A 14,912-nucleotide genomic window follows, 5' to 3' on the forward strand; every position below is an offset into this window, starting at 1 on the left:
TCGTGCACCCCTTGGTTCACTGGGCCTGATGGAGCAGTGCGGCCTGGAAGGCTCTATATGAGGTGCTATTAATGTAGGCTTTGAAGAACAAGACAAATTCTGACAAACAGAGATGAAAGGTGATCCTGCCCAGGGGAAGACCTGGCATTGTGAAGAGACCTGATGTGCTTGCTTCCAGGGTGGATCTTGCAAAGATGGGGAAATGTGTCTGCCATTCTGATACAGGAATATGCTGGGCTCTTCTAGTCCCAGAACTAGGCAGTCACTACCTCGGGGCAGGCTGGACTTAGACCAAGGTCTCTGCTCCTTCCAAAGGGAGAGCAAGGCCAGTATCTCATCAGAAAGAATAAATCAAATCATGCCAAGCCCCAGCCGCAACCTGTCTCCAGGTATCCTGGCATCAGTGTAGAAGATTCTACACTTTACCATGCAGCCCAGACCATCCAGAGACTGACCCCTAGTGACACACGGAGTCTTACACAGACAGCTGGTCCCCAAAAAGGAAGAGCACACACAACAAAACTCAGCCCTTCACAAAATGATGAGCTGCCCGGCTAACCATCTGGAAGTGAGCTAGTCAAGACGTTTCATATGGTGAGACCATGACTGTCCTTTTAACCACCCTAAGAGGGGCTTTCACTCTCCCCCAAGGGTGAGCTCCTTGGGAACTCAGCCACCATCTCCTTACAGTTTGTTTCTGTAAGTCTCCCTGTTGCTTATTTTGTCTAGCTAAGATCTTTTGCCCACCTGCACACCGGCCTCTTCAGACACTGCCCTGCACAGCATTTTGGGGGCCTGTATAGGAGTTGGGGTTGGGGGGGGGGACTATTTGCCTTGCCTCTCTTAGCTACTTAAACTGGTGCCTGTGGTGGCTGCCTGAGTGGTTCAGAGACAGGTGATGGTCCTTGGCTGGGCTCTAGAGCATAGACTTTTTTTTAACCCCTTGAAGAAAAGTCTTAGTTCCCACCTGTGGGTGATAGAGGAAGACCATTTGTTTATGGAACACGAAAGGTAACAGAAAAAGGAAGGCTGACTGCCATAGTTCATAAGGGCAAGAGTCTCTTTGCCTTCACCTCTGAGGACCTCCTTACCAGCTATGTACCGCACAAATGGCGGTGGCAGCTGGGCCAAGGAAATGTCACACACCACCCTTCTTCCCTTTCCCCTTCTCCAGAGTGGGAAGGGACAAAGTGTGTGGCTCACTGTGCTTGCATTTGTGGGTTCTCCTGCTGTCCAGTATTCCTGATCTGAAGGCTCACAGATAGCCGGGTTTCACTCCTGAACAAGTACCCCTCTCCTTCAGGACTGATTCATGGCCAGGATCAGTTTGTGACTTTCCCTGGGGCTTCAGTTTGCTCCAGCCTATGGGTTTGGCTCTGGAGTGAGTTCTCCTTCCAGGGTTGGAAGGATGCCTTGGTTTGTCACAGGATCCTGCACTGTGGGAGAAAGATCACTGTGCCTCACTAGACTCTTACCCTAGGCTCACCTTCCTTAACCCAACCCCATCCCTGATCCTTCCTTGAGGGCACATCCAGACCCCTCCCCCTGGTGACCCCCCCTTCATCGCCTTTCTTTTCTCCCTGGGGAGCCCTCTCCAAACCCTTTCTCTTTACCAGCAAGATGCACTTTCTCGATCACTTGGTCACTTGGGAACTGCATGTAAGGGACTCACCTCCTCTCCCTCTGAGAACATCCTTTTCCTTTACAAGGTGACTAACAGGACCTCTGTATCCCCTTGGTAACCATCAGTTCTCTGCATCGGATCTGTCCCAAATACCATGTAAGCTGGAGCCATTTACTCAAAATCCTTTTACTTTCATTAAGGAAACCAAAGGGTTTGTTATGACTTTGACCTGACCTGTCAAAACATTTATCACCCAAACCACTTGCTGTGTGTATGAGGAGAGTTACCTGGCCTTAGCATGTGCCTGGGCTGCTGAGACCCAGACTCTTAAGGTCACAGCCAAGCCAGCCTCCACGATGGCACCTGACACAGAATTGAACTGGTCAAATCAGGCCACCACTGTAAAAGGCAAGCGGGGAGGGACCTGCTAGATATATTTGCCTGCCTAGTAGGAGGATGACAAAGGCCATTGCTAAATGTCTTAACCAGGACAATATGCATAAGGTCACACAGGATTGTCCTAGAACCTCAGCATCTTTCAACTTAGACTAGCAGAAGCCGTGTGCAAGTATGCCAGTCTGGACCCCATGGGCCACAACAGTCTTGGCTGTGAATTTTATAAGCCAAGCCTGTAAAAGCCAGACCAGGGACTTGGTCTCCTTTTCCCTACTTTACCAAACACACCCTCAGAGGTATTTTTAACAACCAAAAAGTGACCTCAAGAGTGGAGGAAGAAAGGGACAAAGGACAAGCTCAGGATGCAGCTGCAGCAAGTACCTCCTCTCTGCCCATCTCAGCATCCGTGAGCTCCATCTAGAGCCCGCTTCATATCTGTTTCCAACCTATGGGAACTTAAGTAAGTGAGCGTTTCTGCTATGGTTGTGGACAACTTGGGCATTTCTCTCCGTATACACAAAGCCACCTGGGGCCCTGTCCAAACTGCAGACTGAAGGCCCAGTAGAAGCAAGAATGTCCCTCTATTTCTTGAGAAAAGGGACAAGCACTTCTCCATCTAAGAACCTCACACTCAGGTCAAACCTGACAAAGGACAAGTAGCCTTGATTTTGTTTCCAGACTGAAGGCACTCAGTGAAATGGAGTTCCCTCTCCTTCAGAAGACTAAAGGGCCCCTGAGGCTATGTGGGTTCCCAGATTTTCCAGCTCTGTGGGTTGTGGAAGCCCTGGTCTTGTATTTTGATGCTAGTTCCTCTTTCTCAGGAGGGCCTGCAGAAGAGGAATGAATCAGTATACAGGTGACTTTGTGAACCTTCTGCCACTTTAATTTGTAAAATAAAGGCTAAAGCCAGTGATTGGGCAGTAGAAGAGGTAGGTGGAGCTAGGAGTTGGGAGGAGGAAGGAACGAGGGAGGAGGAGAGAGGAGAGAAGGCAGAGGATGTCTGCATGGCTCTAGCAGTCTGAGGTTCATTCATTCAAGATTAGGCAGTTGGGTTAACAATTCTAATTATGTGGGCATCTTGTGTATTGAGTATTTGCTGATATATAAATCCACTGGATAATCTTTAATCATTAAGAGTCTTCTTTGTACCGGGTACCACAAGGATGGCAGATATTGTCTGGGGTTGAGCAGAGCACTATGTGGGTGGCAGAGTTGGCACAAAGGCCATGCTTAGAGCCAGAGTCCACAGAGGAGACTACAGAGGCAGCAGCCATGCTAATGTCTCATGAGTCTTGGGCCAGTGGCTGGGAGCCAGACCTGCCTGCTATTTCTAATATCTCCTGCCACATCTATGAATGAACTTCAGATAACCCTAGATGAGGCAGGGACCCAAGTGACATTCCTTTTAGGTATGGAGCAACTTTTTCTGCTCTGAATACCTTTTCTGATTAGACCTTCCAGACTCAAATCCTCACTGGTTTTAATGGCAAGCCCCAACCAGCCCACTTTATGCCCTTCTTAATATGTATGACACATGATGTAATACATTTTTATCCATTCCTTCCTGGTCCTTCCTAGCTTCCCTGTTTCCTTTCTAGTTAGGGACTTTATGTTTAAACTCTAGACCCATCTAGGACTTTTTAAGCACAATGGTCTGTCTGGAAAGTCTTCTGCACTGGGAACATGGGCCCTACAGGATATCCCTGTACTGGGCCAGCCTGAAGCAGTAGCTAAACTCAAGCTCACTGTAGATATTAGGGGAAAGCTCTACCCGGCCTAGCTTCACCTTCCTCTCTGCGTGACATGGTGTGGAGCCTTATCTTAACATCCCCCCTCCTGTAACCTCCTGAAAGACCCTCCCTAGCATCTGCTATAGCCTCGTAACCAACAAGCTCCCACAGGGTCTGGGATGTCTCCAATCCTGGGCACTCACTAACAGCCACTCAGGTTACAATAGCCCTTAAAGACTCTTAGTGACTTTCCTTAAAGGAAAATCCCAATATTCTTAAAAGCCAAATGTGCAGAAAGGCTCACAGACTCTCATTGATAAGTAAGTTCTTGTCACTCACTTTGCAACACTCCTATCTTGGCATTGGAAAGTCTAGTGGATCTGAGAGAGTGGCCCTTGGTCTTCTAAGAATGGGGCTATAACTGAGGCTGTGGTCCTAATCCACTCCACAGTTTCCAATCCTTACCCACTCTGGGGACAGATAGCCTCTAGCCCCTCCTTGGTAACAGTTAGACCTTAAGGATATTTTCATTCGTATTCCCATCCGCCAGACCCTCCATTCCGATCTCCTTTCAAATGGCAGGACACCTTCACTCAAGTTTTTCAATAGCTTACCTGGACTGCCTTACCTCAGAGGCTCTGGGATAGCCCCAAGTGTTTTGGACAGGCTTTAGCTACGTGACCTGCCATCCCTTTAATTCACCCTTTGGGAGCAGCTGCTTGGAGTACACTGGTGATTTATTAAACTGTAGCCCACCCAAATCCACTGCAGATCAAAACAGTGTCCTGACTCTTCAAAAGCAAGCCCCCTGTGACTTCTTCAAAGTTCAAATCTCCCTACACAAGAGCTATCTCCTGGGCCTTACCTGAAATCCAGGCACAGGAGCCTTTCCTATCAGCACTAGGGTCTCATTCTGACATAACTCTAAACACAAAACAATAGCTAAGGACCTTCCTATGAAGTCTACAGAATTCAGCCTTGAAAGCTAAGCCTCACTATGAGGCCTTGAGGAGACCAGAGAAGGGGCTGATTGATTGGGCCTGAGATGAAATGAGCCCTGGACCTCCAAAAGCAGGCACTTACCTCTGCCCCAGGATTAGCTCTCTCTGGTCTTACTAAACTCTTTTATTCGCACACATGTGGGCAAAAGGGTCTTTCACCAGAAAGTTTAACTCAAGCACTGGGACCTTCCCAGTGCTCACTTGTTTATCTTCTGAGTTATTAGACCTGCTGGCATGAGGCTAGCCCCCTTGTCTAAAGACACAGCAGTTTTGAGTGTCTTGGTTAGAAGGCCTCTGTATCAACCCTCGGACAGAGTGTGATGGCTTTTCACTGGGGCACAACCCACTCTTGGAATTCTCCTCCCCTCTTCTTGGAGCATATACCAATAACTCTTGTCTTATGGTCTTGGTAAAGATGTCTTCCTTACGTGTGTCACAGGACCTCCACACCATCTCACGTGGAGGGGACAGCAAAGTGAAGCAGAGATATTCTGTAGGCCCAATGCTCTCAGTGTGGGAGCCTCTCCAGACAGACCACTGGGCTGACCGCCACCTCAGTTCAAGTCAGCTCAGGTGTTAGGAGTGGGTGCTGGGAAGGCCGGGCTGGGCTGTTCTAAGGGTTACCCCTTCTGGGCTCTTAACAGGTTGACCCTAGGCCCCAGGCCAATTGCCTCAAGAGGTCCCACAGTGTCTGCTCACCTGATGTGATTGTCAGTCAGCTGCTTCAGGATCTGCACGTAGGCCTCATCTTTGAGGGGCTCAGCCTTGAGTGCCCACTCAAAGATCTGGTCAGTGAGCTCATTGACAGACCGTGTCCTCTTGGATGGGTAGTCGCCCATGTACTTGAGCACAGGTAAGAGGCTGTCAAGGAAGGACTTGTGGCTGAAGGGGAAACACTGGCCTAGGAAGTAGGGGTTGGACTCTCAAGGCCCCAGAACTCTGAATTACATAGTAGTAGATGGGGCCTGCTCACCACTTCTCTTCCCTTCCCTTCCCCATCATGGCCACCCTTCCTCAAGCCCTGACCCTACATTCCAGGTGTCCAAGGCAGCCAGAAAACATTGTCCAATCCCCAATCTGACTTTGCCTCCTCCTGCCCAGCAGCTCCTCCTGTTCCTGGGACACAGACTAATCGAATAATCTAGTGTTCTCTCTCTCTCTCTCTCTCTCTCTCTCTCTCTCTCTCTCTCTCTCTCTCTCTCTCTGTATGTGTGTGTGTATGTCTGTGTGTGTTGTGTGTCTGTGTGTGTTGTGTGTCTGTGTGTGTTGCTAGACATTGACCCCAGAACCTTGGCCTGATAGGCAAACACTTTACCACCCAGTTATATCTCCAGCTTTTTAACAGACCCCGGGAACCTTTCTTTGGCATACTTCTGCCCTTCAGTGATGCTAAGTTATTTTGCACCCTTGAAATAGCCCTGATGATTTGCCTCAGGTCTTTGGTGTATGCCCACCCCTCAGGAAAGCTCTCTTTATAGTTGGTTCAGGCCATTTCCTGGTCTGGCACCATCATCACTGACTCTGGCCAGCATGTTATCCTTATGAGGCCAGGGGCTGGCTCTTGTCTCTGTGCCTGGCCCAGTGCAGGGCAAAATGCTTATATTTTAACAGGATAACAAGATCAAAGGAGACAGAGGATGAGGCTGTCCCTTGCAAGCTATGAGGTGCCATGTGCCCAGTCAGAGTCTTCCATCTGTCACCTGGTCCAAGCCCTGCCATTCTCTGACCTGAGTCCCTCCCTGCTGCCCTCCTAGCCCCCGTGGCAATGGATATCTATGAAGGCCATGCAGGCTTCCTGGGAGAGTTCCTCACTGCCCAGGATCTTCTTGAGCAGGGCCTGCTTGAGGGGCTCTCGTGTGTGACTCCACAGCCGGTCCTTACCACGGGCCTTGGACACCATGACACGGCTCAGCGTGTGCTTGGGTGGGGGCCTGTCAGGCATGGAGATGGTCAGTACCTGCCCCACCACAGGAAGCTGGGTAGAGAGCCCCTCCCCAACTTGCTTTTCCTGCTGTGCTTCCCGATGTACATGTATGCCACTTCTTCCAGAGCCTCTGCCCTGCTCCCAGGCAACCTCAGGCAGAGCTGGGCACTCCAAACCACAACATCTATCCTGCCCAGCCCCTGATGCCCAGGATGGAGGACCTGCTGGGTGGCACATATACCACCCAGAGGAAGAAAGGATGAGAGGAGACCACACAGGGAGCTTATCCAGGACAACAAAAACTGCTCATAGCTGGGGACATCTCAAAGTGCACCATTCTTGCCCCCAACCTGCTACCCGACGTCACCTGAAGTAGTCATAGGAGAACTCCTCCAGTGTGTAGGGCTTGGTGCGCACCTCTGGCTCTGCTGCGCGCAGCTGCAGGAGCCGGACAACATCCTGCCTCTGGTCTGGGGTCATAGTGACCAGGGCCTGGGAGGCAAGAGATAGGGAGGACATATCAGCTCTTCAGCTGGGGCCACTGGGATCTGGTAGAGCTGGAGCTTTCCAGAATGGGGTGGGGAGACTTGGTCTCCATGGGGTTGGACCCCAAGCCTTTTCTTCCCACGCCAACAGTTCCTGTGCCTCGAGCATGTTGTGCTTAGAACAGCCCAGTCCCGTGAGCCTTGCACAGGAGCTGCCTGGAGAGCTGTATGAATCTTTGAGCTGTGATCTATGAAAAAAGAGACCCTCACCCAGCTGTGGCCCCATTTCCCTTCAGACATTATGGCAATGGTTCCCCATCCCTGCCCTTAGGCCCCTCCCCAACTGATGTAAATTTGGAGGATGCCTATATATTATTAACTCTGTGGTCCCCCCAAACCCCAGAGCTATCTGTCATCTACACAGAAGATACAAATCATTAGTGTGTTACAACCCCTCATTTTAATGACCAGATGTGAGAAGAAAAGTAAGGGAGGAGCCGGGGGAGACTCCTGGTGTTGGTCACATACCACAATTTCCCTCGGTGGCAAGGTAACAGTGGGCATGACGTATACACAGTCAGTGGGGAAGTCTCCACGCTGCTTGGTCCTCTCGTTGATACCATTGGCCCAGCCTGAGTTCATGACCTGCTCACCAGTGTCATGGTCGAGAATGATGAGGTCTCCCTTCGCAAAGCTGAGGAAGCCCGAGTCCTCTCCAGCTTCGCAGCAGGGACGAGCAGGTCCACATGGGGACAGGAAGCAAGGGTGGGTTAGAACATCTTCATTTGTGACTTATAAGCCACAGCTCCTCACTGAAGGTCTATGTCGTCCTCCACTCTGCAGATTCTTTGTGCAAACCCCACACCCAGATTTAGTCCTCAAAGCTGGTCGCCATCCTCTCAGAGCTCAGCTCCTTCCTCCTCACTCCTCACCTCCTTCCTTCTCCTCGCCATTTTTAATCAAGCCAATGCAATTGCAGTTTAAGACACACTGGCTTTCTCCATGCATGGCTCTCCTCTGCCCTCTGCCTCAGACCCCTGCTCACTTGGGCTTCCTCCCTGGACCAGGCTGCACGAAGAGCCTGACCTCCAAGTTCCCATAGCCTCTGAGTTTTCATGGTCATTGTGCTACCACCATTTCCCACATGCTCCCCCATGGAGTCTGGGCTCCGTATTGCTCTGGAGGTGTGCCATGGTGTGATCAGGTATGGCGGACCTGATAACCTGCTGTGAGTGCCAGGCCAGCTGTACGGTCTGCCTACCACCCCAGAGCACCCATGTCAGCTGTCACTCACCAGGGTTAGAATTGTCCTGCAGTGCCACCACATACTTAGACCTCTTCCGCAGCCCCTCCAGGAAGGTGACCACCAGGTCACGGATGTCCTCGGCATTGCTGGATGTGAAGGTGTACTCGTCCCCTTTGATAGTGGCCAGTGTAAAGCTGGGGGCCATCAGTTTTGCTCCCCTACAGGACCAACACGGAGAACAGGGTCCAGCCGGGGTCAGCCATGCCCGGCCCGAGTGACAAGTAGCACAGCCCAAGTCAGAGCAGCCCAATGAGAGCATGATGCGGCACTCCCTGAAGGAGACCAAGGCCAATTGTCAGAGTGTCCCAGACACCCAGACAGGGCCCTTCCAGGACAAGGCCTGGCCCACTGGGGTGGGCCACATCACCCTCTAAGGCAGACATAGCCATAGCTACAGCCAGCTCTGGTCCAGAAGCGGTCCACTCTGGCCCAGTGCACTGCTTATTGTCCATCTATGTCCTTATTAACCCTTCAAGGCTCTGCCTGATGTCTCTTGCACCAGGAAATCTTCCCTACCCTCATCATATCTGAGATACACTCCCACAAGCCCCAGACAGATGCTCTGGGATGCACCGCACTATGGAATATGGCTATTCCAGGACCCTGCCACCCTCTGGGTGCTTTTAAAGGTGACATAGAGTCCCCACATTGATAACATTGATTGTGTCCCCGGCCCCAGGAACTTTGCCCTCTCCTCCCATCACTCTGTCTGTGCCCTGGCAGCCATCCCCACCTACTGCTGGACACAGCCATGATCTCCGGGAAGGACAGCTCCAGAAGCACCTGCTCCTGCTCGTCCACGAAGTACACACCCGTCCAGTTGACAGCCACAATGACATCACTCTTGGGAAGGGGAGGGCCTGGGACAGTGACAGAGGCTCTGAGAGGGGGGGACTCCCAATCTTGGAGCTAGCTCCTCCCTGATCCTCTTAACAACAAGGAGGTGGCTTCTGCAGGGTTTATAAACAGGGAAAGGGAGGCTCAGCATGGCTACCTTGCAAAGTGACACCCAAAAAGTGGTGGGAAGAGAAAGCTGGCTTGAGAAACAGCTTCAGTCCCCTTTCTACCTCTGGTCCCTGCCCTGCACCCAGGTGAGATGTAGGAAGAGGTCAGCAGTGTCCACAGAGGCCATCGGGGCTGATGGGTTGTGTGGGCCAGCACTAGCCAGTCACTTCCCGTCAGACACAGCCTCTTGGAATAGCCCAACAGAACAGCCCATCCATCTATAGCCTGGCTACCCTCCTCTGTCCATAGCGGGAGCTCTAATGATCAGTTGTTCAAGCCAGTGGGCCATTGACACTGACTGCGTGGGTCTCCCACAGCCCCTCCCAGGAGAACCTGAGAAGACCAGGCACCTCCTTCCGCATGGCTGGGGCCACAGATACCTGAGAATTTGTAGGCTTCATAAAACCTGGAGAAGAGCAAGGGCCACTTGAAACGGGCATAATTGACCACATCCTCTTTGACCTTCTGGGCGTCGGTTCTCCTCTGGGCATAAATTCCCTGCAGAGGGCAGCGTGGGGTAAAGATCAAAGGCCTGGGGGTAGGCTCTAGAAACCAGCTATCCCTTCTACCAGGTGAGGGCTGAGGGGCCTCTGCTCCCATCAGCCCACAGACACCCCGGCTGCACTGCTTTCTCTTCTCCAGTCTGCACCAGAGCTCCTGCAAGTCTCTGTGTGTGGGTCCAGGCAGAAAAGGAAACATAGCTCCCACCTTGGAGACCCCCACCGGAAAACACATGCTGTGTGGGGAGGCACGAGAGCAGAGAGAGGTTGTGGCACCATGGTACAGAAAGCTGAGTCCCAAGAGTGGGTTTCTACAAGGCCGGACAGGCAGGTGGACGAGTGAGCAATGTCCACGAGTGGGAGGATGGGCCTAGAGGTCAGGCCTGGCAAGAGCTGCTGCGACACTCCCGTCGGGGGTAGCGGTCTGTTAAGAATTGGCTAGAGGTCAGGCCTGGCAAGAGCTGCTGCGACACTCCCGTCGGGGGTAGCGGTCTGTTAAGAATTGGTAAGAACTCCATGGCTCTGGGGTAGAATGAAGGGGTCAGAATGAATATGTGGCCGTGACAGTACAGAGACCCAGCCCCAGATAAAAGTACTCATGCCAACCACATATAGGGTGTTGCCACCCACAAGAGGGCCAACATGGCCACAGGCCAAGAACAGCAAGCATTGACTGAGAGTTTGATGCAACCAATTTAACCCCCAAGTGTTCAGTACACAATATGTATGTGTGTGGAGAGAAAGCCACAAAGCAGAAGGCGGGGATCCAAACATGGCAGTGAGGGATCCACAACTTGAAACTTCTCTGCAAGTTTGAAATGGTTTCGGGATTTTTTTTTTTTTCTTAATTCCCCTCTATATCCTTGTGTTTGAGTCTTCACATCCCAGGGTGCACATTTGCATGTAAGGTCTATAAGAAGTGATTGGCATGAGCCCCATCCCAACAGGCTGTGTCCTCACAGGAGAGCCGGTTAGGTGCATGTGACCACAGAGGACGGCAATGAGCAGACAAGACGGGAACCTCGGACGAAGCCAGACCAGAAGATCCTGATCTCAGCCCCAGGCCCCAGAATTAACAGAAATGTCTGTGGTTCCTATGTCCAGGGTGGCTTCTTCCCACCCTTCTTCTGAAAAGCATCTACATCCACTTCTGTCCAGTGCAGCGGAACCCAGGGCTCTGACATACACACCAAGGTGCTGTGATCCAGTTAAAGACAGAACCAAGCTGTGGACCCCAGAAGAGGATGTCCATCCCACTCTGCCCCCCAAGGTCTGACTCCAAAATAAAATGAATACCACCACACCACCCAAAGCATCCACACACACACATGCCTTGCTGGCAATAAATGCCGGGGTAGCTGGGGACTGGGAAGCGAAGCTGTTTGGGAGACAAAGTGGACAGGCTTCAGTAACTTGCCGGAAGTCAACGGGAAGCAAGAAGAGATGGCCAAGAAGAGGTTTTCCTCTTGGGAGATGGAGGGATACAGGAAGAAAATACTCTAGAGGAGAGAGGGGCTAGGCCTGGAGGAAACGCTTGAAGGGGGCATTCATAACCAGGCGCTCTACAGGGAGTTAACCAGAGAAGGTGAAAGGTGTGTGGAAGGTACCCCAGAACCCTAGGCGTGGAAGAGGCTATCTTTGGGGAATGAGATACTATCCATGGAGACCTCCAGTAACTGAGCTAGGCTTAGCCTGCTCTGATATGGCAGGGCCTTGGAGGAAGGAGGTGCTTGGATCCCTGGCAACCACCTACACCCAGCTGCTGCTTCACAGGTCCCTTAGTTCCTGTATTAGACATGGCCTGGGACTTCAAAAGGAGCCTGCACCCAGAGTTCCCAGGTAGGAGGGTACTGGAGTTCTTCCTAGACAATCCCATTGTCAGTCCTGAGTGGTCACTCAGAAAGCACAGCACCGTCATCAACAGGAGAGGTCACCCTCAACATCCATGACCCCAGGGATCCCTCAACGGGTCACAGGACCAGCTTTGAGCCTTCTGTGTCTCAGGCATCCAGCCCAGAGAAAGTGAGAGAGACATATATGAATGATGTCCGTGGTGGGGGCTGGGGCTGGGGCTGGGGCTGGGGCTGGGGCTGGGGCTGGGGCTGGGGCTGGGGCTGGGGCTGGGGCTGGGGCTGGGGCTGGGGCTGGGGCTGGGGCTGGGGCTGGGGCTGGGGCTGGGGCTGGGGCTGGGGCTGGGGCTGGGGCTGGGGCTGGGGCTGGGGCTGGGGCTGGGGCTGGGGGCAGGAGGCCCTGGTCCCCAGCAACTGTCAGGCAGAAAACATCAGGCGCCAGTCGTGACATCTTGGATGCTCCGTGCTGCCACTCCTCTGAACCCCTCCCTCTTCCTACCTTCTTGTGGGCAGCAATGGCCAGCTGTGCCCACTTCTCGAGATTCTTCAGCGGTGTGATCTCACGGTCAGGGATGTAAGTGGGCACGAGGCTCAGCAGGCGCTCCAGAATCATCTCAGAACCATAGTCCACAAAGTACTGCTGGGAGGCCAGCTCGGCCAGGTCATCCTCCTAAGGATAACACACACCATCATACCGCCCTGGGGATGCCCTTCCAGCCAAGCCCCCTCCCAGCCGTGCCTCCTGTAGCTTGGGGATCCTGACCCTCAGGACCCTGTGTTCTCCCTGTCTCACTTCTCTTCAAAGGGCAGCCATGAGGTCCCTAAGCCATCAGCCATACTCTTGCCCTGTGCCTGGTCTCCTTGGGCACAGAGGCACATGAACAGAGCAAAAGAGAGCAGGTGGCCTATTTGGTGGTGGTCAGACAGCCAGGGCACAGCACTGCATGAAAGCCACGTGGGCTAGCAGTTCTGTCTTGGAGGGCAGGACACTGGAGATGGACTGGTGGGATGGTGACAGTGATGTGCTATCCCTGTCACCCCCGTTAGTGATAGCATGTCACCATCCCCATCCCCATCACCGTCACTCTCTACCCAGGGAGAGTCAACACAGTAACTACTCGGCTGTATTTCAGAGATCCAGGTGAGAGTCTAGCACAGGCTGGACTCCTGTCTGACGAGGCTGGTGCCAAGCAGCCAGGGCAGAACTCCCCTGGGGGCTCCTGGTGTTTCTATTGAGTAGCAGCAGTGTGGCAGAGGAGGCTCTCAGGGACCTTGTAGGCAACTGCTATTTTATAGTTGTGGGAGATATTTCCCAACTTTAGTAGCCAGTACGGTGGCTCTAAAACGCTCAGAATATTAGCTTGTCATCATCTATATCAGCACTACAAGTATCACCAGTGTCACCGTCACCTATGAATACCACCATCTGCATCAGCACTACCATCATCACCACCAGCAACCACTCTCAACACCAGCAGCAGCTCCATCTTTATCCTGCCGTCGCTAACAGGGCCACAGGTACTGGAAACACCACCATTATCTTCAAAACCAAGACGCTCAAGTCTGCCCCCAAAACGAGGTAAACTGAGATGTACACCTGCGAATCCTGATCTAAATGATTGATCTTCTCCTTCAAAGCCGTTCCTAAACTAAGAACCACACAAGTATGTCTGTCTGTCCGTCAGCCCCTACATATATCACTCACGAGCACTGCAGAGTGCATGGAGCCCTTCCCATGGGAAATCAGGATAGTTATCTAAGCACCCACTGGTTAAGTAGCACTGAATCCACAAGAAACCCAGGAAATGTCTAACTGCCACCCAGCCAGTGTCGGCACCTTCTGACAACAGCCCTTAGCCTGTGGACGTAACACAAGCGGCCATGGCCTCTTGTGGCTCGTGCACCCCACTTACCTTATCACACCTGTACTCCCCAAACTTGACTCCTCGCACCACCTGCTGGTAGATCAGGTTGGTGGCCACGTTGTCCTCCGAGGGGTTGTGCCAGGGTGTGAAGACCTCTTTTCTAAAGAAAAGCCTCCACGGAGCGTTGCGCTCCTGTGCACCCTGCTCCTTGGCATACTGCTCACACTGGGAGATGGCGTCCATGACATGGTCACTGCCACTGCCCAGGGAGGATACCTGTGAGCAGAAGAGAGACAGCATAGTGGGAGGATAGGCAGGACAGGGTCAGAGAAGGACTTCAAAGGGTCATCCTCTGTGTCAACTGCACGAGCACAGATAGGCCTGAGGCCCAGAGGAGGCAGGAATGTGTGTCCTAGGTCCCCTGGGAGGCGGGCTCTGAGCTAGTTTGTAGCATGTAGTGACTGCCTATCAAGGCATGAGTATGTGGAGGCCCCCTTTTTTCCTCTCAGAGCAAGGGATGCTGTCAGGCAAACTACACCACTGGAGGGGCCAATTCATGAGGGAGATCCAGGCAAGCTATGAACAAGTGCAAGGCCTTGCCCATGGGTCTTCCCAGTGCCAGAGGAAACCCCAGGCCTAGCTCAGTAGAAAAGATGGTGTGCTCACGCCAGGAGGACTCACACGGCTGGAGAAGATGTGGCAAGGGCGGAGCAGACTCCTACACATTACAACGACAGATATGACCCTGGAGAGCGGAGTTGCCTGCCCTCTTTTCTAAGCGGGAAGAGAAGGGCTCCCACCCCCCACCCCCGGTACCCGTGGTTGGAGAGAGCTCTGGACCTCTGACCATGGGGTTCCTGGGTGCAGAAAGCTGTAGAGCCTGTTGCCCATAGCTTAAGTGACTCCCATGCATGAGAACACCTCAGCCAGCAGGTGGCAGCACTGGGCTGGGCTAGGCATACCTTATCAAACAGGGCGATATAGAGGGAGAAGCCAAAGCGATCCTTGAGTGAGATCTTGTCTGCCAGAGCATTGCACAGCTCCTTGGCTGTGGTTGCCGAATCTGTTAGCAGGGTCTTAGTGGTCCCGTCCATGAAGGTCACAGGCAACATGATGGGCTTCTTGGACTTGGTGGCCTGAAAGAGACCGAGAGGGTCTGTGGTCTCGTCCCTCTATGCTCTGGCTGCCTATGGGGCTGGAGCTGACCCCCATACTGCCAACATCCT

At 52.7% G+C, this 14,912-nt stretch overlaps 1 protein-coding gene across 3 annotated transcripts in view; it reads right to left on the minus strand.

Annotated features, from left to right (window-relative positions):
• The window catches only part of Myo7a (myosin VIIA), a 73,085-nt gene that overhangs the window by 8,607 nt on the left and 49,566 nt on the right, over positions 1-14,912 (minus strand). For 2 of the 3 annotated variants that reach the window (XM_076938305.1, XM_034518313.2), the window contains 10 exons: positions 14,649-14,822; positions 13,735-13,962; positions 12,321-12,491; positions 9,852-9,969; positions 9,200-9,326; positions 8,455-8,738; positions 7,689-7,879; positions 7,043-7,167; positions 6,525-6,682; positions 5,451-5,604 (listed from right to left, as the gene is read on the minus strand). In XM_076938305.1, coding sequence (XP_076794420.1) covers positions 5,451-5,604; positions 6,525-6,682; positions 7,043-7,167; positions 7,689-7,879; positions 8,455-8,738; positions 9,200-9,326; positions 9,852-9,969; positions 12,321-12,491; positions 13,735-13,962; positions 14,649-14,822 — 1,730 coding nt within the window. The remainder of the gene's footprint in view (positions 1-5,450; positions 5,605-6,524; positions 6,683-7,042; positions 7,168-7,688; positions 7,880-8,454; positions 8,739-9,199; positions 9,327-9,851; positions 9,970-12,320; positions 12,492-13,734; positions 13,963-14,648; positions 14,823-14,912) is intronic. The other variant, XM_034518322.3, reaches the window with a different exon arrangement.

This window comes from Arvicanthis niloticus, chromosome 1 (genome assembly GCF_011762505.2).
Source record: "Arvicanthis niloticus isolate mArvNil1 chromosome 1, mArvNil1.pat.X, whole genome shotgun sequence".
NCBI classification, from domain to species: domain Eukaryota; kingdom Metazoa; phylum Chordata; class Mammalia; order Rodentia; family Muridae; genus Arvicanthis; species Arvicanthis niloticus.